This window comes from Acomys minous (assembly GCF_964271855.1).
Source record: "Acomys minous genome assembly, chromosome: 6".
Lineage (NCBI taxonomy): Eukaryota > Metazoa > Chordata > Mammalia > Rodentia > Muridae > Acomys > Acomys minous.
The window spans coordinates 17,285,250-17,308,980 of record NC_140487.1 but is presented as its reverse complement, the minus strand read 5'-3'; the positions used below and the strand labels follow the sequence as shown (position 1 = coordinate 17,308,980).

The following is a 23,731-nucleotide window of genomic DNA, read 5'->3' as shown; positions in this document are numbered from 1 at the left end:
AATTGAAAAGGGAGGCCATGAAATTGAAAGAGAGGTATATAGGGTAGATGTAGATGAGGAGGAAAAGAAAGAGAGAAATCATGTAATTATATCTCAAAAACTAAAAGACGTAGTTAAAAATATACTTGTTTAGACATTTTAATGTAAGTTTCTTGACTGGTTATTGTGGGTACTCTTCCTCTTGCTCATTCTGTATATTTATAGAATTGGATAAAACACAGATAAAATATTGCATCACAAATTTACTTATTTTTGTTCCAGAAAGTAAACCAATTATTTGCTTGTGAGAAAAGATAATCTGCTAAATGATGGGGTTGTATATGAATAGGAATTCTGCTTGAATATAAATTTATTCATCTAATGAATCTCTAGAGTACCTGTTTGGTATGTGCATTTTATAAAATGTAATAGAAAACACAATAGAAATGCAGTAGATGACTCTCACATGAAAATGGCACTCTCTGGAAAGAACACATATATTTCTATATATGCATATATGTATGTATATGTATATTTCTTCCTTCACATAGGTATTATATTTATGAAGGAATGGTATAAATATTATAGAAGGACTTACAGATTCATTTAGAAGGCCAAAGTTAATCTGGAGAATGTGAAATTATTTTAACAAAAAGGAATGCATATAAAAATTCTAGTAAGTGAGAGTAGCCTTTGCAATGGTCCATAAAGATTACATAAATTACTGATATGACAAGAATCATGAGATTAAAATGATGGTGGCTGTTGAAATATGTTGCATTGACCTGGAAGGCTTTTCAGTACAAAACAAACATAAATACTTTGTCCTTAAACAGTGCTTTAGAAGCTATACTAACTCCTAACTCATAAGAGCTTCTTCAGGTGAGTAGGGCTTCTAATAATTCTTTGAGCAACACACTTCCTTACTGGTATCTGCAACTCACAGGAGACTTAGCTTCTGCAATGATATCAACCAGCAGTGAGCATAAAGTTTTCTGGTACATCTTTGTTTTATGAACTCTCTGACCCTTAGTGACTCATTTGTCTGATTTCAAGCACCATGAACCTAGAGAACTGTCATGTGTCCCAGCTGCTCCCTCTAGTGGACCACTATCCAGCTCCTTAAAGAAAAGTAACTTAATGACTTCAGAATGAGAAAGTTAAGTCTCCTAGCATTTTGTTCTTTTTTTTTTTTTTTCTTCTATTGTAGGGTACATTAAAGATAGGGCTAGAGATCTGTTGATCTCTGAACAAAAACTAATAATTATCTGATCTCGTCATTACTCTCCTTGGGTTCTTTTCACATCATTCTATTGGTGACTTGCTTTATCCTTTACTATATTGTTGAGATATACTTTGATTTAGTGCAATTGTTTTATCAACTTCTTTTTAAATAAAATGCTAATTTCGGTTTGTTTTATTGCAATCATATCAGTTAATTTGCTTTCTGGTTAGCTTTTCTTAAAGCAATGAACCCAAATCTAGGGGCAAACTTTTAGTTTAGAATATCTCTGCATAAATATTATTTCCCCTTCCCACCTTGTTCTTAATTATGTGACTTCGTTTGCCATGCTTTCAGCAACATAGGAGCAGAAAAGGAGTTGTAAAAGTTGATTCTAGCTCAACAGTTATATTGAATTCATATTTACTTGTGCTTCTGAAGCTATTTTCAGAGGTCAAACTGTAGTTACAGGTGCTATGAATATTGCTTAGAGTCTTTTATAGAAATATAGTTTAGAGTTTTCTAGAGAAATAGATTGTGTGTGTTCATGTATGTGTGTGTATGCATGTGTGTGTCACTTGTATAACTATGGAAGTGTGAGTGTTCCCACATTCATGTCTTCTTAGAACTATATTTAATAGTTCCTTAGGCTTTGGTCCTGTTGGATGGATATGCTTTGTAAAAATCACTCTTTCTCTAAAGGGGAATGACCCAAAGATATTCATTTATTCAACATCAAAAGTTTTGACCACAGATTTCCAACTCTTGTTAAGTGGGTGTGATAAGGGGATGCCATCTTTTTGCTATGCTTCATTTTTCTTGGACAATGCCACCAGGACATCTTGGCTCTGTCCAGCTTGAGGAATTTGGGGAATCCTGATCCCTAAGATATTTACAGAATTTGGAGGGTTTTAATTCCCAGGACATTTACCCCATTTTGTTTGTCTGGATTGGATGATTTATTCACTGTGTATCAAGAATGCTCTGAGAAGTGTATTGAGACTATAGTGTGATAAGAAAGAGACCATGAGGGGCTTCTTTTGAGCTATTCCAAGATTTGAACAACACAGATCTGGCATTTCTTTGCAGTTGGTATCTTTTAATTTGTTTACAGAATTTCTTCCTCAGTCTAAAGAAAGGGTTTCAGATCAATATGGGCATATTATATACACTGTCAATATCACTATTTGCTTATGGATTCCAGCCTTATTCAATAAATCTTGTGGTTATTTCTACTCAGTATGTTCTTATATACCATGTAGAAAAGGGCAAATGCATGGAGTGACTTCACTTTACTAAGCTCATTTTCTGGTAAATAGTACCACCCATTAGCCATAAAATGGTGCAAAACAACTAATGAAGTATTTTTATGTAATATGTTCTCATATACGACTGGGCATATGTATGCATACATTGTTGAAAAGGGTTGAAACATGTCTTGGTCTGTTTTGTGTGGTTTTAGCAAAATACTTGAGACTGTATGCTTTATAAGGGAAATAGATTTACTTTGGCTTATGATTAAGAAGCTTAAAAAGTGCCAGTTTGGGTGGTCGTTCTGTGAGAGCTTCATTCAGCATCACAGCATGGTGAACAGAATTACATGGCAGAAATGCATAGATGAAAGCAGAGTAGATAGCTGAGCTAAAGAAGCTCATTTCTTAACAGCCTGCTGTATGGTCACTTAGCCAGTTTGTGAGAACTTGCTTACTTTCCTAAGATGCATATTACTTGCTTCTGAGATTAGATCAGATTACTTCTTTCTAGGCTTACCTCTATAAGATTTAACCACCTCTGTATATATTGAAGAGAAGTTTTCCTGTACACGAATATCTGAATGTCATAGCATGTGCAAATGCCAGTGGAGTGTGAATTAGTAATTTCTACTGTCATCCATGATCAACCTACCTGTGCCTTATTTTACTTTAGGTAGCCATTAACTCATCTGTTTGCATCTATGCAACAGGCCTTGCCATGTAGTCAGACATTCTGGCTTCTGATTCAAATAGAAGAAAATTATGCATACATGGAGTATATTTCTCCTCTTTCAGGGGAAACCTAGATTTGTTGACACATTATAACTATTTTTGAATAATGAAAAATGATCAGTAGTGGCTTTGCATTAATGAAGAAATAGACATCTACAATGTTACTTTGAGCAGTTTCTTCATTACTATAACTATGTACCCAGAGCTTCTCACATGAGATGTTTTGAATATATTTCACAAAGAAGGCATAGAAAACATTAGCCACATCTTTCTGACAGTGTTTTGTCACTATGAATTTTTATATTTCTTTAAATAATAATGGAACTTTGAGAGTGCTTATAATTATATTTAGAGAGAATAGCTAAGCAGAATTATGTAGACTAATAATTATTAATTTCTTATCAATATTAATGACTACATGTCAAAACGTGGGTGCATGTGTATCTATTTATACAATAAGTGTGGATGAAAAGATGAAAAAGCCAACTTCCCTCTGGAGCACTTCATGGCTCTCCATAAAATATACCCCCAAAACAGTTCAACTTATTTTATATGAGTTTTTGCACAAAACAGAAGTTTCAAAAAAAATCTAATTTTGAGGTTTAATCACACATGAGTTAGCATCAACTCTCAGTTCAAAAACAAATGGGACAGTTGGTGTATTTTGTTAGAAGTGAGTTACCCTCCACAGTATGAGTGATTTGCATCCTTGGCTGTTGAGGAGTGTTCAAACTGATGAGGCTGAATAGCTTGAGAATGACACAGAATATACTGGTGGGCAAGACAGTCTCAATGGTGCCATTAAAGATAAATTATAATCCACTTTTGTCTGGCTTACACAATAACATTATCAGCAAGGTCTCTCTTTACCATATTGCTCTTTTTCTGTGGATTTTTCAAACTATTCATACATCTCTTTCAGTTTGTTTGAACCATTTGAATATACACAGACATACCGTCATTACTCATAACATAGGGATAGTATATCAGTGTGCAATCCAAACAGTATCGTTGCTCTCATATATGTTCAGACTGTGTAGGGCCTTGTGTCTATATATTTGACATGCAGATGCTAAATTTTTGTTTATTATAGAGAAAATATTATTTTTTTTTTAGTTAAAATTATCCAGGGTTTAGAAGTTTGTGTAATGAAAAAAAGTGTTCCTAAAATAACTTCGATAATGGAATATCAGAATTCATATCTTAGCCATGGTATTTATTTAAAGCCTAGTGTATTAATCAGTTTCCTGTCTTCATGACAAAAAGTGAGAAAAAGTAACTTAGGAAAAAAAAAGAGTTGTTTTGTTTTGTTTTGTTCTGCTTTGTTCTGGCTCAGAGTCTCAGAGTTTTCATTTTACATCTGACTGATCCACTGACCCTTTTGGGGGAGAATGGCTATTCTAAAAGCAGGACTAAGAGACTAAGGAGGCTGCTCACTGCTGCCTCTAGGAAGCAGAGAGCAGGAAGTAAGCCTTTGTGGGCCAGTGTCCCCCTTTTGCTTCTGTTCCATCTAGTCCTCCAGTCTACTTGGAGGCACTACTCACATTTGGTAGGTCTTTCCCCCACTGGTTTGCACACCAGTTTGGAACTGTTCTCACAGACAAACCTAGGGAATGTGCTTTCCTAATGACTTGAGCTTCTATCAATCCAGTCCTGTTCCCAATAGAGACTGATTGTCACAATGGCTCTCTTGATTCCTTTGCCATATAGTCTTCCAGCACTTATTGGGTTAAAGGAAGAGACACAGATCTCCACTTCTGCATTTCCACAGCTAGTGAACATGTCTGCTGCTGGACTTCTGCTTCTGACGTGAAGAACTCTTACAACGTCTGTTATTGCTTTTTCTCAAACATTTGCTTTAGTTATAAAAAGTATTTTCAGTCTTGTTGAACGATAATTGACAAAACTGTCTATACTTAGTATATAGTGTGATGTTAGATCATATACTTACATTATAAAATAATCATTTGATTGTTTTTCATTGCATTCATTGCATAATGATGTATTCATTGCATAATGTGATCATTTAATGTGCCCTTGACCTCACATAGTTTACTTGTTCTGGTGAGAACACTGAACACTAGTCTCTTTGCCTATTTAAAATTTGTATTTTTATTGATATTAGGCACTATATTGTGTATTAGAACTCCAGTACTTGTAACTTATAGTATATACCTCTTGAACCACCCTGTATGAGTTGGATGAAGCCTACTTGGTCATGGTGAATGATGTTTTTGATGTGTTCATGGATTGGTTTGTGATTATTTTATTGAGTATTTTTGCATCAATGTTCATAAGACAAATTGGTCTACAATTCTCTTTCTTTGTTGGGTCTTTGTGTGGTTTAATTATCAAGGTGACTGTAGCCTCATAGAATGAGTTTGGTAATCTTCCTTCCACTTTTATTTTGTGGAATAGTTTGAAGAGCATTGGTATTGGCTCTTCTTTGAAGGTCTGGTAGAATTCTGTGCTGAAACCACCTGGCCCTGGGCTTTTTTCGGGGAGACTTTTGATGATTGCTTCTATTTCTGCAGGAGATACAGGATTATTTAATTTGTTTACCTGATCTTCATTCTACTTTAGTAAATGGAATCTATCCAGAAAATTTTCCATTTCATTTAGATTTTCAAATTTTCTGGCATATAGCTTTTGAAGTACAACCTAATGATTCTTTTGATTTCCTCTGTATCTGTTGTTATGTCTCTTTTTTCATTTCTGATTTTGTTGATTTCTGATAGTGTCTCTCTGACTTTTACTTAATTTGGCTAACGGTTTGTCTATATTACTGATTTTCCCAAAGAATCAGCTCTTTGATTCTTTGAATTGTTCTCTTCATTTCTAATTTATTGATTTCAGCCCTGAATTTGACCATTTCCAGCTGTGTACTATTCTTGGGTGAGGCTGCATCTTTTTTTCCCCTAGGAGTTTCAGATATTCCAGTAAGGTGCTTGTATGAGATGTCTCCAATCTCTTTATGAAGGTATTTATTGCTTTGAACTTTCTTTTTATCCATGTGTTCATTGTGTCCCATAAATTCGGGTCTGTTGTACCTTCATTTTCATTGAATTTTAGGAAGTCCCCAATTTCATCATTTCTTCTATGACCCAGTTATCACTGAATAGTGAGTTGTTCAACTTCCATGTTGGTGTAGGCTACTTATTATTTCTGTTGTTGGTGAGGTCCAGATTTAGTCCTTGGTGGTCTGAAAGGATACAAAGTATTATTTCAATCTTCCTGTATATGTTGATGTTTGCCTCGTGATCTATGATGTGATCAGTTTTGGAGAATGTTCCATGAGGTGATGAGAAGAAGGTATATAATCTTTTGTGTTTGGGTGAAAAGTTCTGCAGATATCTGTTAGGTTTATGTGATTCATAACATCTTTTAGTGCCATTATTTATCAGTTTAACTTCTGTTTCCTTGACCTATACTTTGGTAAGAGGGGGTCTTAAAGTCTTCCACTATTAATGTGTGGTGATCAATACGTGGTTTAATCTTTACTAGTGTTTTATTTACAAATGCGGGTGCCCTTTTATTTGGGTCATAGATGTTCAGAATTGTTATGTCATCTTAATTTTCCTTTGCTGAGTATTAAGTGTCCTTCCTCATTCCTTTTGATTAATTCTGGATTAAAATCTGTTTTACTTGATATTATAATAACTACTACAGCTTCCTTCTTGTATCCATTTTCGTGGAAGACCTTCTTTCAGCCATTTACTTTCAGATAATGTCTATCTATGATGCTGAAGTGTGTTTCTTATATGCAGTGGAATATTGGGTCCTGTTTATGCATCTATTCTCTTAGTCTGTGTCTCTTTATTGCAGAGGTGAGAGCACTGATGTTGAGAGAGATTAAAGACCAGTGACTGTTAGGTCCTTTGATTTTGATGTTGGTTGTAGTAGTGTGTTTCTGTGCTTGTCTAATTTTTGTTTTGTTAAAGTAAAAATTTCTATTTCCTGTGTTTTCCTGAGAGTTGGTAGCTTTTTTGGGTCAGAATTTTCCTTCTAGTATCTTCTATAGGGCTGGATTTGTGGGTAGATAATATTTTAATTTGTTTTCGTCATGGAATATCTTGTTTTCACCATCTATGGTTATTGAAAGTTTTGCTGGGTATAGTAGTCTGGACTGGCATCTGTGGTCTCCTAGGGTTTGCCATACATCTGCTCAGGCCCTTCTGGCTTTTATGGTCTCTGATGAAAAGTTAGGTGTGATTCTGATAGGTTTACCCTAAAATGTTACTTGATCTTTTTTCCTTGCAGCATTTAAATTTTTTCATTGTCCTGTACATTAAGTGTTTTGATTATTATGTGGCAAGAGGATTTTCTTTTCTGTTCTACTCTATTTGGTGTTCTGTAGGCCTCTTGTGTGCTTATAGGCATCCCCTTCTTTAAATTGGGGAAATTTTCTTCTATGATTTTGTTGAAAACATTTTCTGGGCCTTGGAGCCGGGCATCTTTTTCCTCAATTCCTATTATACTTAGGTTTTGTCTTTTCATGGTGTCTATGATTTTTTGGACATTAACATTGGGATATTAACATTTGGATATTAATATTTGGACAGTAACATTAAGATTTAGCATTTTCTTTAATGGTTGCATCAAAATTTCCATTGTATCTTCTACATGTGAGATTCTTCCTTCCACCTCTTGTAGTCTGTTGGTGATGCTTACCTCTGCAGTTCCTGTTTTCTTCTCTAAGTTTCTCTCTTTCCAGGCTTTTCTCAGTTTGTGTTTTTATTATTGTTTCCATGTTCATCTTCAGATCTTGAACTGTTTTACTGATTTTCTTTATTTCTCTCACCTGATTGTTTGCCTTTTCCTGGATTTCTTCCAGTGATTTCTTCATCTCCTCTCTTAGGCCTCTGTCATGTCCTTTCTAAGAGCCTTAACCTGGTAGGCTGTATCTTCCTGTGTTTGCTTACAGATTTTATTAGTTTACTTCATTATCATCTTCCTTAGAAAAGTTCTGAGGTCATTTTCTTATGTTTCAGGGTTTCAGAGTTGTGCTAGAGTTTTCAAGAATGCTGCCTTGTAATAACTGGGTTCTAGAGATGCTATAATAGTTTAGCTTCTGTTGTTTGTGTTTTTATGTTGTCCTTTAGCCATTTTGCTGTCTTTGGTGTTAGGTTGTAGGTTGTAGTCCTTCATTGTCTGCTGAGAGCATCTTGTAGGTGAGTGGCTATAGCTTGAGACCCCTTACCTGCAGGGATCAGGGAACTCTTCTGCTGGACCATGTGGGTGACTGAGATTAGACCTGGGAACTTTCCATGGGCCATCTGGGTGTCCTGTCATAAGATCATTGTATCTTTTGTCTGCAGGGAGACTCTGACACTGGTGTTTTGTAGCACATAGTTCCTTCTGAGACACAGCATTCAGGTCTGTGGGCCCCACAAGGTGTGTGGCTAGACCTTGTAGCTGCCCTCATGCCTGGGAACTTTCCTTGGTAACTTTCCTTGGACTTGCCGGGTGATCTGATGTCAGATCATATGTATTCCAGACTGTGGGGACCCTTCTAGGCTAGAAGAACTAGTTGCTGGTGTTTTTGTAAGCCACATCACCATCTGAGACACAGAGCTGAGATGCTGTGCACCTTGCCAGACTTGAAGCTAGTCCTCAGTACCTGTGCACTTGCCTGTGTGAACCTGGGAAGTCTCTGTGGATTGCCTGGGTGACCTGAGGTCAGATCCACTTGTGTTCCGGACTGTGAGGTATTCGGTGGCCTAGAAAACCCAGACATGATGTTTTGTAGTCTTCAGTTCTGTCTGATATCCAAAGTGCAGGTGAGGCCTGCAAGCAGGCAAGTGGCTAGACTTTGAAGATTGCAAATATGCCTGCGGGGACCCAGGGACTTTTTTGTGGATTAGCCGGGTGGACGGAGGCCTGACCTACCCATGCTCTACACAGGGTGGACCCCTCTCACCTGGGAATCACAAGCACTGGTGTTTTGTACTTCTTAGTTCGGTCCTTAGGTCACTGCGCAGTCACTGCTTTCCCTCTGATCAGACAATGGGTGTGTTCAGTCTCGCCATCTTGGAACAGAACTTCTAAGAGACCTATTGTTAAGGCTGTTTTTTTTTATTTCATTACTAATATTCTCCTTTAGATATTGTCCTATTGTTCTCAACTACGAGGGAGAGAGAGTGAGAGTACATACCATATAAAGGTATGGATGACAGTACAGCTAGGAGATGTTATGATTTGGAAACCACACTCATGATTTCCCGATTGTCAGCACTGCTGAAGGTTTTGTGCCCCACTGCCTAAGGAAAAAGGCGTATGTTTCTTTCGGTCATTGAGCTATTTAATAGCTGAACTTACACATATTCTTTTTTATGTGAACTTTTATTGTTTATTTAACTTTCTATGTTTCTTAGATTGTCATATCAGCACTTGAAAAAAATATATGACCACTTCCTCGTGGTGGTGAGACCTGGTGACACTCAGAGGAAGAAAAGACAGGAAGAGACTGGATAGGCTGTGATCTTATAGTGGAGGACAAGAAAGCAACCAAAAACCTACCCAACTCCCCTTTAAAGGATGTGGGGCGTCATTCTTTTAAGGTCTCTTCCAGCTGATTTGGGATGAATAATACCTTTGTTAGGGCCCAAATAAAATTGGGAAAATGGTTAAACAAGCTAGGAATCACATTTGAGGTCCAGTTTCTAAATGTTGAGAAATTCCAGGCTTAATTAAAGTCCTGTGTGGCATAGTCTGAAATTCTGGATCAATTGGGATTGGAAACTTTCTTTGAAAATGTCCTGGGAGCTTTCTTGTTCTGATGAGGAGCTGCAATTTAAGCACTTGTTGTTGGAATATGAAGTATACAGCCTGTTGGTGTCCAGCATGCTGAGAGGAATGTATCCTGTCAAGTCTAATCTAATGTCAGCATCCGGGTCTTTTGTTCTGAAAGCATATAATTTCTCACAAACATTATACAGTTCTAAAATTATAAGGTGTGCATGATGCACAGAACAATTTAGGTTGGTTTTCTCCTCTTTGTTTGAGCAGTAAAAGAAGTCATTTGTAAATATTCATTCATGCTGTATGAAGAATGACATCTAATAGTAATTCATAGGGGTTCTGTAGCCAAAAGAAGCATTGTCTATGTCTAGACATTCTTGTCTCAGCCAGTCTCAGGGCTATTCCCATATAGTGGGATTAGCAGTATAACTTACCTGCTTGTTCTGCAGCTTAAATTCTTCACATCCTGATTGTATCCCCCTCCATCATTCCCTCCTGATTCCCCCTCTCTTATCCCCTCTCCTTCCCTTCTTTAGTCCTCAGAGAGAGGAACCCTTCTCCCCTAACATCTGATATCAGCCTATCAAGTCTCATCTGTACTACCTGTAACCTCTTCCTCTGTAGAGGAACCCCGCCAAGGGGAAACGATCTAAGTTGGGTGGCCAGAGTGTGTGTCCGAGGTAGTCCTTACTCTTCCTATTTTGGGATCCACAAGGAGACTGTCAGCACATATTTTTATTATCATCCAATATATGCTTTCAAGTTCAGTAAGACAGATTTTAAAATATTTTATTCTGGTGAACAAGTTTACCATCAGAGTTGACTTATTAGCAGATTTGTGAGTAAAACTGCTTTTCTGGCTAGAGGTATAGTGCTTCACAGAAGGTTTCTAGGATTTATTTGATTCTTTCTTACATGAAACTTTTGACATATATGTTTCCCATGCCCTCTTACCCTTAGTATGATAATTTTTAAGATTATTTACATTCGCAGTTCTACTAAAGATAGTTTTTCTTTTAAAAATTGGCTACTGGCAAATATCATCTCCATAAGGTGGAGTTGAGAGGAGGAAGTGTTATGATTACAGGTACTGACACTCACGTTGAAAACTCAACACAATCTCGATACTTGTCTTGGTGCTTTAAGTGACTTATGTAAGCCTTACAGCATCCCTGTGAGAGATATGGGTAATACCCTCTAGTTTCTAAATGGTAAATAAGATTCACACATAATACAGTTGTCAAGGATGAGAGTCCAGTCTGATGTTCAGATGATCTACTCCAAGTTCACACTCATAGTCACTGTGGCTGTGGAGAATATTATTTAGACCTGACGGAGATTCTACCTGAAAATTGGAGGTTTGTTTATTCATCAGAATCATAGCATTTTCTGCATTTTCTGGGTAGAGTAGCTCTTTCCTTTGTAAATCTCACATGCCTCACTTCTACATTTTTCCCATTTTACTCCTCACCTGCTGTTGATAAATTGTACTGTAAGTGTTTTCCCCCTTCAGTCTTGGGACAGTTTCACTACAGTTTTGTTAACAAGTGCATGGCAGAAGTATCACATTGCTGTTCTTTGTCAAATCTGAGGTAAAGTACTGTAAAAGCCACTTTGTGTATGCCTGAGTTTATCTTTGCTAGCCAAACAATGGGAACACATCTAGCTCTAAGAAAAAGAATCAGAGAAAAGTACATGCATTTATATCTTTTATACTAAAGAATAAACATGAGGACTGTAGGAAAATGATGCTTACATAGTTAGCAAGTATACATTTGGATATTTAGCCACAAAATACATTTTATTGAAATATAAAAGGTCAATATTCATAAAAAGTGTTCTTTTAAACTAAGGGATCAGTAGTAGTCTTACCAATTAATGTTTATATATATGTATATATGTATATATATATATATATATATATATATATATATATATATATATATTATAGGTATAGTTGCTACCCTACGTCATACCACAGTAAAATATTCCCTCCTTTTCTCCTATTGTCAGTTACTAAATCCATAGTTCTGCACATGTTGACTATATAATTTTATCCCCAAATGATATACACTGAAATGCACTTAATTTAGGGAATTATTAAAACAACTTCATCTGCTTCTATTATTTTGTTATTATTTTGGATAATATTAAGTATGAAACTACCATGATTTTCACTTTATATGAGATATTAAAATTGGTCCATAACAGATTGACATAATTAGTCAAAGGGATAGTAGTGAAATTAATTTCATACTTATTTTATATACATTACTATGTCTAATTGCTCTCCCTCAAATAATATTCTTCCTTCTTTTTCATTTCTTTAAGTTATAATACTTAGTTCATGTTAAAAAGTATTACTTGCCTTAAAATTTGTTGTTATTAATCATGAATGCTTCATGAATATGATCCATTCTTGAATAATGATGAAAAACTATAGACAGGAATCAGTTTGGGTAGAGAGGAATACAGAAACCATTTCAAGGGCAGAATAGAATTGAAAGGAAAAACAATACATAATAGTTTTTCTAATTTTTTTCAACAAGAAAGTTGGTGGCAAAGAAACCCTTCTCCCAATTTCCGGTATTCTGTTTAAGATGGGAATGGTCTATCTGAGCCATCTCTGACTATACTTGGGTCTTGGAAGTTCTTAATTTATTTTTAGAAAAAATTATTCACTTTACATCCCATTTGTAGGCTCTCATCATTTCCTCCCAGTCCCCTCTCCTAGTCCTCCACACCCTAAGGTCTTGATTTGTTTGGTAGGTGATAAATTAAAAGTCTGAAGAATGACTCTGAACATAAGCCTGACCTTTACTGCCCCTAGGTGTGATCATGCCCATACTTTTATCTGTCTATTCTTTCAACAGCACACCCTGTTGCTAGAATATCATTCTCTGTAGTTGTCCATCCTCAGGTAAAACCTATGTTAATCCATTGTGTGTTTCTAGATTGGCCTGGCTATTGCCTTGGAGATGGCGGTCAGATACACAGGATATGGACTCTCAGCTTGAGTTTTTCTTAATTATTTTTTGTGTCAGTCTCTCCAGTGTTTCAGCCTTGGTTTTGTAAGGGGAAGTCATGGGATATAAACCCATGAGAAAACCACATTTTATCTTAGATGCAATAGGTTTACATGAAAATCAGTACAGTTTTTTTTTTTTTTTTTAAGATCAGCAGTTTTTTCAAATAGACCAACTTAGAGTGGTGGTTGTGAGAATGGCCCCATATCAGTCATGTTGTCTCAAGGGAGTGGCAGAGCTGGAAACAAATCCTAGTAAGTGTGGCTTCTGAGCTTATGCACTCCTGAAACTTATGTAGAGTCTTCCCATCATGAGCATCTGATAGGAGGATATACTTGGTAGAGATCTGTGTCATAACAAGAGGCATGCATGGGTAAGTCTACAGGTTTAGGTGGGCGTGGCCTAGGACAGCTCTAATTCCTAATGCACCTCACTCTTTGGCAAGTAACTTTTACTCTAAGAAATTTTTAGAGGAAGGATAGAGTAGAGAGTCCAAAGACATTCCTGTGTAATAATCAGATTCACATTTGAAAAATGATTTTCTTGGGAAACTTAGCTTTTCAAAGGGCATCTAGGGGAATTCCTCCAGCAACCTTACCCAAGTGAGTCTGTCCATGTGGCCAATGGTTTGCCTGCAGTGGCCATTGCTTCCTGTGGGTTCTGGGTTATGCTTATAGGTCGTGTGTCCTGAATGTGCTGATTTGAGACTCCTCGGGTACTTACTGGTTCCCATGAGCCCCTGGGGGTTTGAGGAAGTAATTGTCTCACAGAGACAAGACAGAATCTTGGAGAATGTCTTCTCACTTGAAGTGACCTCCTGAATTCCTGCTGCTTTTCTGACTGTCTGATGTCTACCTGCTGGTGATATTTGATGTTATAACTTACACATCTCTTTTCTTAAACCATATTTTAAACCCTGAAAGTTAAAAAAAATTATTCTACATGTTGTGCTTGGTGCTTATGATAGGTGATAATAAGGATACTTGTGTGTGTGTGTGTGTGTGTGTGTGTGTGTGTGTGTGTTGGCAAGTTAAAACATACTACATTCTCTTTGTAAAGCTACTAATTCTAATATAGTATTCACATAAGCAAACAAAAAGTAAGTAGGGTATTAGTTGACATATTTATGAGGATCTTATAGTTTTAGAACTTCTGGTGATTCTGAAGCAGAAAAAGAATGTAATGATTATGAAAGTTTACTTCAAAGGTGGGTTTTGGGGCTGAGACATTATTTGCTTTAGTTTAGGTTATATTTGACTTCAATTTGGCTTACTCATGCTAAGCGGCCTTTTCCTACTCCATTAGTCAAGGGTTTATATGGATCTTTAGATCCTGCTTTGTGGTTTTTAACCACCCACACCTCCCCTTTCCCACTGTTGAATAAAAATAGAAGTGATATTTTACCACAGCTTAATACACAGTGGCCGGATACAAGAGGTGCTTTTAAGAACAATAACAACAATAAAAGTCATCCTTTAATTCTGAGCCTCCCAGCAAGGGCTGGAATGTGAGTGTTGTATTCTTAGATGTGGGGATGTAAATAAACACCGTCTTTAAAATTCTCTTCCCAGGTCACGTGTGCCAACCTAACAAATGGTGGAAAATCAGAACTTCTGAAGTCGGGAAGCAGCAAATCCACATTAAAGCACATATGGACAGAAAGCAGCAAAGACTTGTCTATCAGTCGGCTCCTCTCACAGACTTTCCGTGGTAAAGAAAATGACACAGATTTGGACCTGCGCTATGACACCCCAGAACCTTATTCTGAGCAAGACCTCTGGGACTGGCTGAGGAACTCCACAGACCTTCAGGAGCCTCGGCCCAGGGCCAAGAGACGGCCCATTGTTAAAACCGGCAAGTTTAAGAAAATGTTTGGATGGGGTGATTTTCATTCCAACATCAAAACAGTGAAGCTAAACCTGTTGATCACTGGGAAAATTGTCGATCATGGCAATGGGACGTTTAGTGTTTATTTCAGGCATAATTCCACTGGTCAAGGGAATGTATCTGTCAGCTTGGTACCCCCAACAAAAATCGTGGAATTCGATTTGGCACAACAAACCGTGATTGATGCCAAAGATTCCAAGTCCTTCAACTGTCGCATTGAGTACGAAAAGGTTGACAAGGCTACCAAGAACACACTCTGCAACTACGACCCTTCAAAAACCTGTTACCAGGAGCAGACACAAAGTCACGTGTCCTGGCTCTGCTCCAAGCCCTTCAAGGTGATCTGCATTTACATTTCCTTTTATAGTACAGACTACAAACTAGTACAGAAAGTATGCCCTGACTACAACTACCACAGTGACACACCTTACTTCCCCTCAGGATGAGGTTGAACAGGGCATAAGACTGAAGCCTGAGGAATTAAAGGTCATAGGACAGGGCTCTTACTTCAAGGAAGAAGGTCACATCTGTTGCCTGGAATGTGTCAATACTGCTGCTCTTGTTGACTGGTGCAACCATGCTAGTGGAAAACAATTGATGTAATTTCTGCACAGTCAGCTTCATCTCTCAGCATAGTTGTAAATCACCATAGATCTCAGAGTCTCACCTGAAGACATGCTATCACACGTAGAGGCACATGAGCACCCACTCTTACACATTTCAGCTTGCATCTATCACGATTCCCTTTGAGAGGGCTTTCATTGTCTGACTCATGATGGTTCAGGATAAACTATGATCAAACAAAAAGAATTAACTAGACAGAGGATGTGTCTAACATGCTGTTATGGCAATCTCTTCTAAGGTCTTGAGTCCATGCTAACCAATAATCCCCTCCCATGCATTCCTACTGCTTGGAGTAGCTGTGCTGGTGAATACTACTGTAGGAGTTATATGCTTGTTAAATGGAAAAAAAATGTGTCTTTAGAGCTCAGTATTCTTTATTTTATGAACACAACAAAGTGTAGTAACCTTTTCCCAGCATACAGTAGGCACATTCAAGGTGATACAGGATGGCTTTCCTTTCTATGGAGGGAGGAGCCAGTTCTCAGTAAAGATGAGCAAACATTTGGAATTTACATGTGGGCAGACACTGGGATTACAGCTTTTCTTGCCTATCACCGGACCTTTTGCAATGTTGAGACCAACTAAGGCTGCTTAACACAAGTTCTGATCATTATATAAGAAGGGAAATGCCTGGCAGACACCGTGTAAGTTATAAGTGTCTGTCTTATCTTTACTACACATATTGTAACAAACTCAATATCCTAGTCTTCATTTGTATGAATGGTTTGTATTGTATATAGTTTAACCAAGTGTTATTTGAGCTGCTTATTAATATTAAATTGTACTTGTCTCTCTGCTTGTTATTGGTTAAAATGAAAAAAAAGGATCTAAGGAATCAATTTTATCAATGTAGCTGTGAACTCCATTAAAAAGACAAATTTAATATACAAAGCATCTATTCAGCTCAAGTATTGTTGAAAGCTATACATATACAACATTACACTGTCTGTATTTAGATATTTTATTTCTGGACAAAAAGAAATGTACATAAAAATAAAACACTTAAAGTTGAGTTTCAATATGTATGTGTGTAACATGGTGATTTAAATGGTTTTGACAAGAAGAATGTGCTGGAACACAGCCATGGCTTTGCATCTCATGTCTTTGAATTTGAGCAAATTATCTAAATTGCTATTAGCTGCCTCGTCAAAACAACTTAAGAGTCTCAGTCTCAAGCCTCGGAAACAATTGTGGCATACAACGCTGCATGCATTTTTGGTTTACTGTGATGTTAGCTATTCAAGGGTACCAAGAAAGAAGAAAATTACCAGTGAACATAGGGAGAAAACTATTGTTGCTTAAATTAACTATAATGAGTAGACTTTCTCCCATGTAGTCTTTATTTAGTAGGAATATTGAAGTGAAGGCCATGTTTTCTCCTTAGAAGGAAGCCAAACTGTCTTGAAGATTGTGGCTGAATTTCCCTGAGTCTGTTGTGATGACACCATTCTCCTGGAGAAATCGGGACAACAGTGGGGGGTGTTCCAAGTCTTAAATTACTTATACCAGATGAAATCAAATCATCTATGTAGCATTGCCTATAGACACTAAGATTTATTTTCATGATTGCTGTACACAGTCCTAGAAAAATAAACAGCAGAAGAAATGTACAAGGTCACTCATTTTTTTAAGACCACAGATTTGGTGTTGAAATAGGAAGAGTCTCAAAAGCTAGCCAAAGAAGTCAAATTAGGAGCACTCCTCCATGGTTCCCCTACCCCATTCTGCTTAGGCTGGGCGTCTTTTTTGCAGATAAAACAACAGATGGATGATAGTGAAACAAAGCCATACCATTCTAGAATGAGTATCATTTAGCACTCTCATGAAGGAGTCTTCACCTGTCAATCAAACATGTACCCTGTTAAGCGTCCATCTCTAAGAACCATGTGCCATGTGTAGATAGACATTTGTGTCAGTGCGTGAATGAACTGTCCATGAAATTTAGAGGCTATGGCTAGAACTCTAGCTGAACAGGCAGCAAAGAGCCTCTTGAATTCCAGCTTCTCACAAATAAGTCTTCTTACCTGGTGCTCATATACCACTATGACCACTACAGACTTGTTTCCTAGCAAACAAAAGAGATAAAGGAGGAAAATAAGCTGTTTTCTTTAGGCTAATTTGATGACGAGGCTGCAGCTTTCATTCCTGTGGTCTGACATATCTTTTACCAACCCAAAGTTCAAACTGAGATAAAAGCCTGCTTCAGTCTCTACCCTCCTACTCTGTTCTACTATAGCCCTAAATACTGTTCATATGTTTTTATAAACATACAGAATACACTTAACTTTGTGATTAATTTATATGCTATTCTATAGATTTTTCTTTCCAAGAAACACAAAATGAAAACACATATCCAACATGTTCAACACTGTCCACGCGCTATACAGAGAAGTCATGATAACATAGAACTTTTGCCATTTATCTGAACCCAGTGTATTCTTCCCATGGTTGCCTGGTACCAGGTGAAGAAGATCATCAACATGGAGGCTTTAGATTTCATACTCAAACCCTAGTAGACCAACTTGCCACTTCGGCAAACTACTTAATTAAGTTTTAATTACCTCTAAAATGCACTGGCCCTGGGAAAAATAAACATTATGTAGCAATAATAAGGAAACACCTCTCACATTTTGAAAACTATGCCACATGTTTACAAAGATATAGAAGAAAGTCTCCAGGAGGACAGAGCATCTGAATGAAACAAAGGTTTGTCAGTGTTATAGTTTTCTTTTAAAAAACATTTTAAAAATTGAAAATAGGAAAACATCTATTGCTACACCTTCTTGCCTCACAGAAGAGAAACGATATTGTCAGTTTATTCATGTATATAATATAGTTTCAGGTTTTGGGTCCATGACCATCAGTAGAGCTTTTGTGCTTGAGTGGAAGGAGACTTAGTAGTCAATAACACAGATGATAGTGCTATTCTGCAAGGACTTGAGAGCGTTATTAAATTTAAAAGCGTTGCCTGAGTCTTCACTTCAGCAAGGAATTGTAAGCCATATTTTGAACACAATAGATTTAGATAAATACTGAGAAGCCTGAGAAACTCTTTTGCCACTGCTTGGCATAGAAAAGCAGCTTCCCCAATATACATGTTTTAGCCAGAAGCAAACACAAGTGGATGTGCTTATAAACTTAAAAAGACTTTACATATCAACTGTACAATTGTTAATTGTACAATTAACAATCAACCTATATTATGTTTATCTTCATTGAAATCAAATACAAGTCAGTAGACACCCTTAGAAATAAAAAAATTCAAAGCCAATTTGACTAAATATAGTCACTATTTACTTATTTTATAGATGACAAAACTTGAGTTCATCTGTATAGCCTGAGCAGAATTCTTAAAAACTGATTACTAAGACAGCCTTTTGAAGAGGTTTCAGATTCACACGTGTCAGAGAATGGTTGCTGGGAAACACTGAAAACTTAGGGCCTGTTCTTTGAATTTTATTTCCAATTTTTTAAAATGTTTAGAGTAAGAAACATTATCTTTCTTCTTACTAGGAAGGAAAAAAAAAGGAAGTCTTTAAATAAAGAATGCTAGTTTTGATTTTCACTGTAATGTTGAGAGAAACATCCTAAAATGAGTGCCATGCATCTGGAAAAGTGTCCTAAATTTTACCAAAAGTACATTAATTCTCATATTTGTGCCTTGCAAGCATATGTATGTTATCATTGATGAATTACATGAAGGTGCTTAAGCTCCTAGGAGTGTCGGCTGAGTTGCCTCCTCTTGGTGACTACAGCTGCTATTGGGGGAGGTCTGGATCTATTCTAGGTCCTAACCTGAAATTAGAGACTCACATCACTCTTTTCTGTGTAGCCCCAGATGTCTTGGAACTTACTCTACAGTCCAGGCCAGCCTGGAGTTAATAGATGCACCTGCACCTGCCTCCTGAGCACTGGGATTAAAGATGTGCACCACCACTGTGCAGCCCACATGTCCATTTTATTCCCACCTGGCTGGCACTGATTTATTATTAAAGATTCTGTGATATGGCCTCATATAGCAGTTCTAAAGTTCCTAGCCTCTAATTCTGGGTTCTAATCAAACAAGGGAGTTTGCAATTGATCCTTGCAATTTTGACTATTGATAAAACAGTGCAAGAACTTTGTTAGCATGCAGCTGCTGCTAATTAACTACATCAACAAAAAGAACACAATTATAATTGTCAAAATTACTTTTTTAACCTTTCTGAAATGCAATTTTCATATTAAGCTTATTTATGTACTTAGCATTACATTTCTAACAGTGGTTCAGGAGAATGTATGTCACATGAAATCTGCTCATTGAGTTGTTAAGATTTCATGTTCTGGATCTCTCAGACAGAGTCCTTTGCGAGTTCCAGCCTTGGCCCCTGCTTAGGCAGAAGTCAGTTAGATTGTCACTGCCAGCATACCAATGTGACAGCCAAGGTCATTTCCCAAATTACTATTTGCTAACTCATTTTGACTTGGAGATAGAGATGTCTTCGAGCTTGATAAATATGAGACTTGTAGACCAGCAATATAGAGAGTGATAATGTAGCTCTGAATTACTTCAGGTTCCTGCTCGGAGTCTCATTTCAGGGAAATATTTGTTGCATGTTAAGGAAGCTTCAACACTGTGACTTTAGTTTCCAATGAAAATGACCCAAGTAATTTTTACATGGATTCAGTTAGAACCTTTTTAAGATATTGGGTTATTAATTGGGTTTTCTCATAGATGTACGTGCACACATACAAAGCACAGGGACAAATTTCTGCGTTAAGTTGGGTAAATGGGTAAATTTGAAAAGATAGTTCAAAGCCGTGTTTTAATTTTGCTTCTTGCACTATTTTGTTTTTCAAACAACTATATCAAAAACTTTCTTTTCATTCTCCCTGAAGTTTCTGTCTGAAAGCATTAGGAGAGGCCTTGTGGGTTTTATTTTTTTCTGATGTTTCTTGGTATTCTAATCACCAAGTAAACTACTCATGTAATTTTTAAAATGTGTTTGCCCATGTTCTACTAATGTTCAAAACAGTCATTATTTAAAAGAACCATGGCATGAAGGAAGGTATTATCTACTATGTTTTGATAGGATTGTGTTCATATTCTTCCAGTATAGTGTGAGAATTCTCTTCATCATTAGGTGAACCTGATCATCACATTCACATTCTCTCTGAGTGTTAAAAGAGACAGCATTTATCAGCAAACCATCATGTAATTTATCATTAAAATATCTTATATCATTAAAAATACAATATTTCACTCCACATAAGTCATAAGACAATGCTATTTAATTGAGGTACACTTGACATACAATAAACTATAGAAGCATACAGTACTCAGAACTGTATATTTGTGGGTATATACACACACCACCATTACAGTGTATAATAATAAAAAAAATATTTATCACCCTCCCACAAATTACTTATGTACCATTGCTGTCTCTAGCCACAACTCCAACCCTTACACCTTTAGGTAGCCACTGATACACTTTTTGATTACCACATGGTGGTTCCTTACTCGTCCGTTATTTTGGAATACATCGCAATCATTTTTGACAACCTCATCCATGCATATAGTGTTGTTTTGCTCATACCCACCTCTCCTTACCCTGTCTTATTTCCCTTTCCCCCCAACTAGCTGAGTTTAAAATTCTGATTGTTTTCTTTAGTTCACCAGGGTTTTTGCAACAGAGAACTCATCTTGTTTTCTCAAATATTGAAAAATTTGTACTAAAAGGGAAATCTTGAAGCACTGGAACATGCATTTTACATCATAGCTGCCACAGTTTGTTGGTCAGGCTAACATATAGTGCTAGTCCAATGCTGCACTTTCAAAACAGGGACTCTTTATTTGCATCACAGAGAAAAAGAGCTTTTCTCTTCCTCCTCCTCCTCCTCCTCCTCTTCTTCCTCCTCCTCTTCCTTCTTCTCCTCCTCCACTAGAAATGTAATGGTAGCATGTCTCTGGGTAAAGGAGTTTTTGATGAAAAAACACTTGCTTGTATGTCGAATTTTTGGAAAGTGCAAGGTTTTTAATAGGGAGTACTTAGGACATGGGGAAGGAGCTTAAAATGTTGAGTACAGAGGCTGATACATCCACAAGATTGTTGAACAAAACCAGTTCAACAGTGTTGGCTATGGATGACCAGATGTGATTTGAGTCTCCGGAGATGGCAGAATGGGAGGATGGTGAGTGAAAATCAGGTCCCATCTCCAAAAAAAAAAAAACAGAGCACAATCATGGCCTGTGGAAATCTTATGCAGCCTTTGGAAGAGAATGAGAAGACCTTTAGAGCTACCTGAGTCACCTGAGGCACAAAGGTTCACTGTAGGGATATTTTGATTTCAGAGAAAAATTAAGTTAGAGAAGATTAATTTTTTCTACAATTAACTATATGGCATGCAACTAATTTCTGCTGGGTATGACTTGAATCATTCAGTGGGTCTGTGGATGTGCTTTTATAGAAGGTGCAGTAGCAGTACACTGGATCAGGTTCAACAGAGGGTGAAGTCTATTGAAGGGCATAGCAATTTATTAGGATACAGAGAAGATTTTAAAACCTTTTTGGCATTTTGTGTCTAGGATGACTCTACAATTTTATATTTGATTATGTAATAATCACAATAACGTCTTTAGATAAGAAGATACTTCCGGAAATAGGAAGGAGATAGTAGAGGCTAAATAATGTTTGCAGTACACACTTTCAATTCTCCCATTTTTTTTTCTGGTTATATTTTAACAGTCTGAAAATAATGTAGTAAATTTTACAAGCTGACATATAGAAAAGAAACGAGTTTTTAGGAACTCTTATAACACATTTCTGTAGGTAATACACTGAGTTACAAATATTACTCACTCTTATGCTAAAGGATATCACTGTAACATTCTTTTCTTTATTTCAAACAAATCCACTCTAGACTTTCTTAATTGGCCTTACTCATATTCTTGAAACTACATTTATATCATATATCAGTTTCAAGGCTTTTGTGTTTCAAATATCTCTAAACTACAACAGAAGTTCTTCACGTGTCTCTGAGTAGGGATTATGGAGGCTGGGAAGTGGGTGTCTAGCCTTCCTTTTTCCCTGGGTATAAATTTATCCATTGCACATATTTATTGCATGTTTTCCATATTCTGTGCACTATGTAGATCCTAATGCTACAGCCATAAAAAAGAACAGACAGTGTCCCCAGCCTCATGGATCTTACAACATCTTGGGAAAAGACAACCCACAACACTTTGTCTTGTTCACATTTACCATTGGTAACCGATTCTCCTACAGTGACATTTGAAATAAGGAAGGGAGCTAGACACTGAGGTATAATGGGTATCAGTGCAAAGGCAAGCTTAACATCATAGGTGGCTGTGGTAGATCTGCCTGGGTAGGTCTACCCCTACCTACCTACATGCCTACCTAGGGGTGATGGAGTAGAGAAGCTTGTAGAGAAAGATAAACTAGCCTATGTTTTGACTATGAAGATGTACTCAGAGGGCTTTTTAGATGATTACATGACGGAACTAAACTATATAAAAGGAAAGCCTGAGGGCAGGAAGACCAGGTGTGAAACTCCTGTGATAATGCAAATAAGAATGAGATGTGTCAGATTCAGATCAAGGTGGTTGTAGTGTAGGCATCAAGAACTCATTAAACCTTGGGAATAATGCAGTGGTGGAGCCCTGGATTCATTTGTAGGCTGGTGAGACATGAAAGAAACAGAGCCAATGATGGATTATCTGTGTTTCATTAGTGGATTATATATAGATGTAGATGTTTTATTTATTCGTCTATCATTTTAGTGCTGTAAAGATGGCTCAGGAGTTAAGAATATTAGCTGTTTTTGCAGACGACATCGGTTCTGTTCCCAGCAATCATATGGTGGCTCGTACTCTGATAACACTAGTTGCAGGGGCTCCAATGCTCTTTTCTGGTCTATTAGGACATCAGACAAGCACATGGTGCACACACACACACACACACACACACACACACACACACACACACTCTCTCTCTCTCTCTCTCACATACACACACACATACACACACATGCAGGTCAAGCATTCATCACATAAAATAAAAATAAATGGAATCTTTAAGCAAATAAACATTTTAAAGCCTATTTTGAAATTAGCTGGCAGTTCCTTATGCTCACATATTACTTGACTGCTATTAGCTAGTCACTTTGGCCCATCTCTTCAGAACCCTTGAAAGGAAAAGGAACTTACATCTGAAACGTCTATGTATCTTTTTTGACTATTTATTGCAGTCTAATGCATTGTATCA

At 37.0% G+C, this 23,731-nt stretch overlaps 1 protein-coding gene across 1 annotated transcript in view; it reads left to right on the top strand.

The window, feature by feature from the left end:
• NXPH1 (neurexophilin 1) overlaps positions 1-16,483 on the top strand; it is a 282,833-nt gene extending 266,350 nt beyond the window's left edge. The window contains exon 3 of the mRNA XM_084786061.1: positions 14,525-16,483. Within this exon, the coding sequence (XP_084642187.1) occupies positions 14,525-15,286 (762 nt within the window). The 3' untranslated portion in view covers positions 15,287-16,483. The remainder of the gene's footprint in view (positions 1-14,524) is intronic.
• The last annotated feature ends 7,248 nt before the right edge of the window (positions 16,484-23,731 follow it).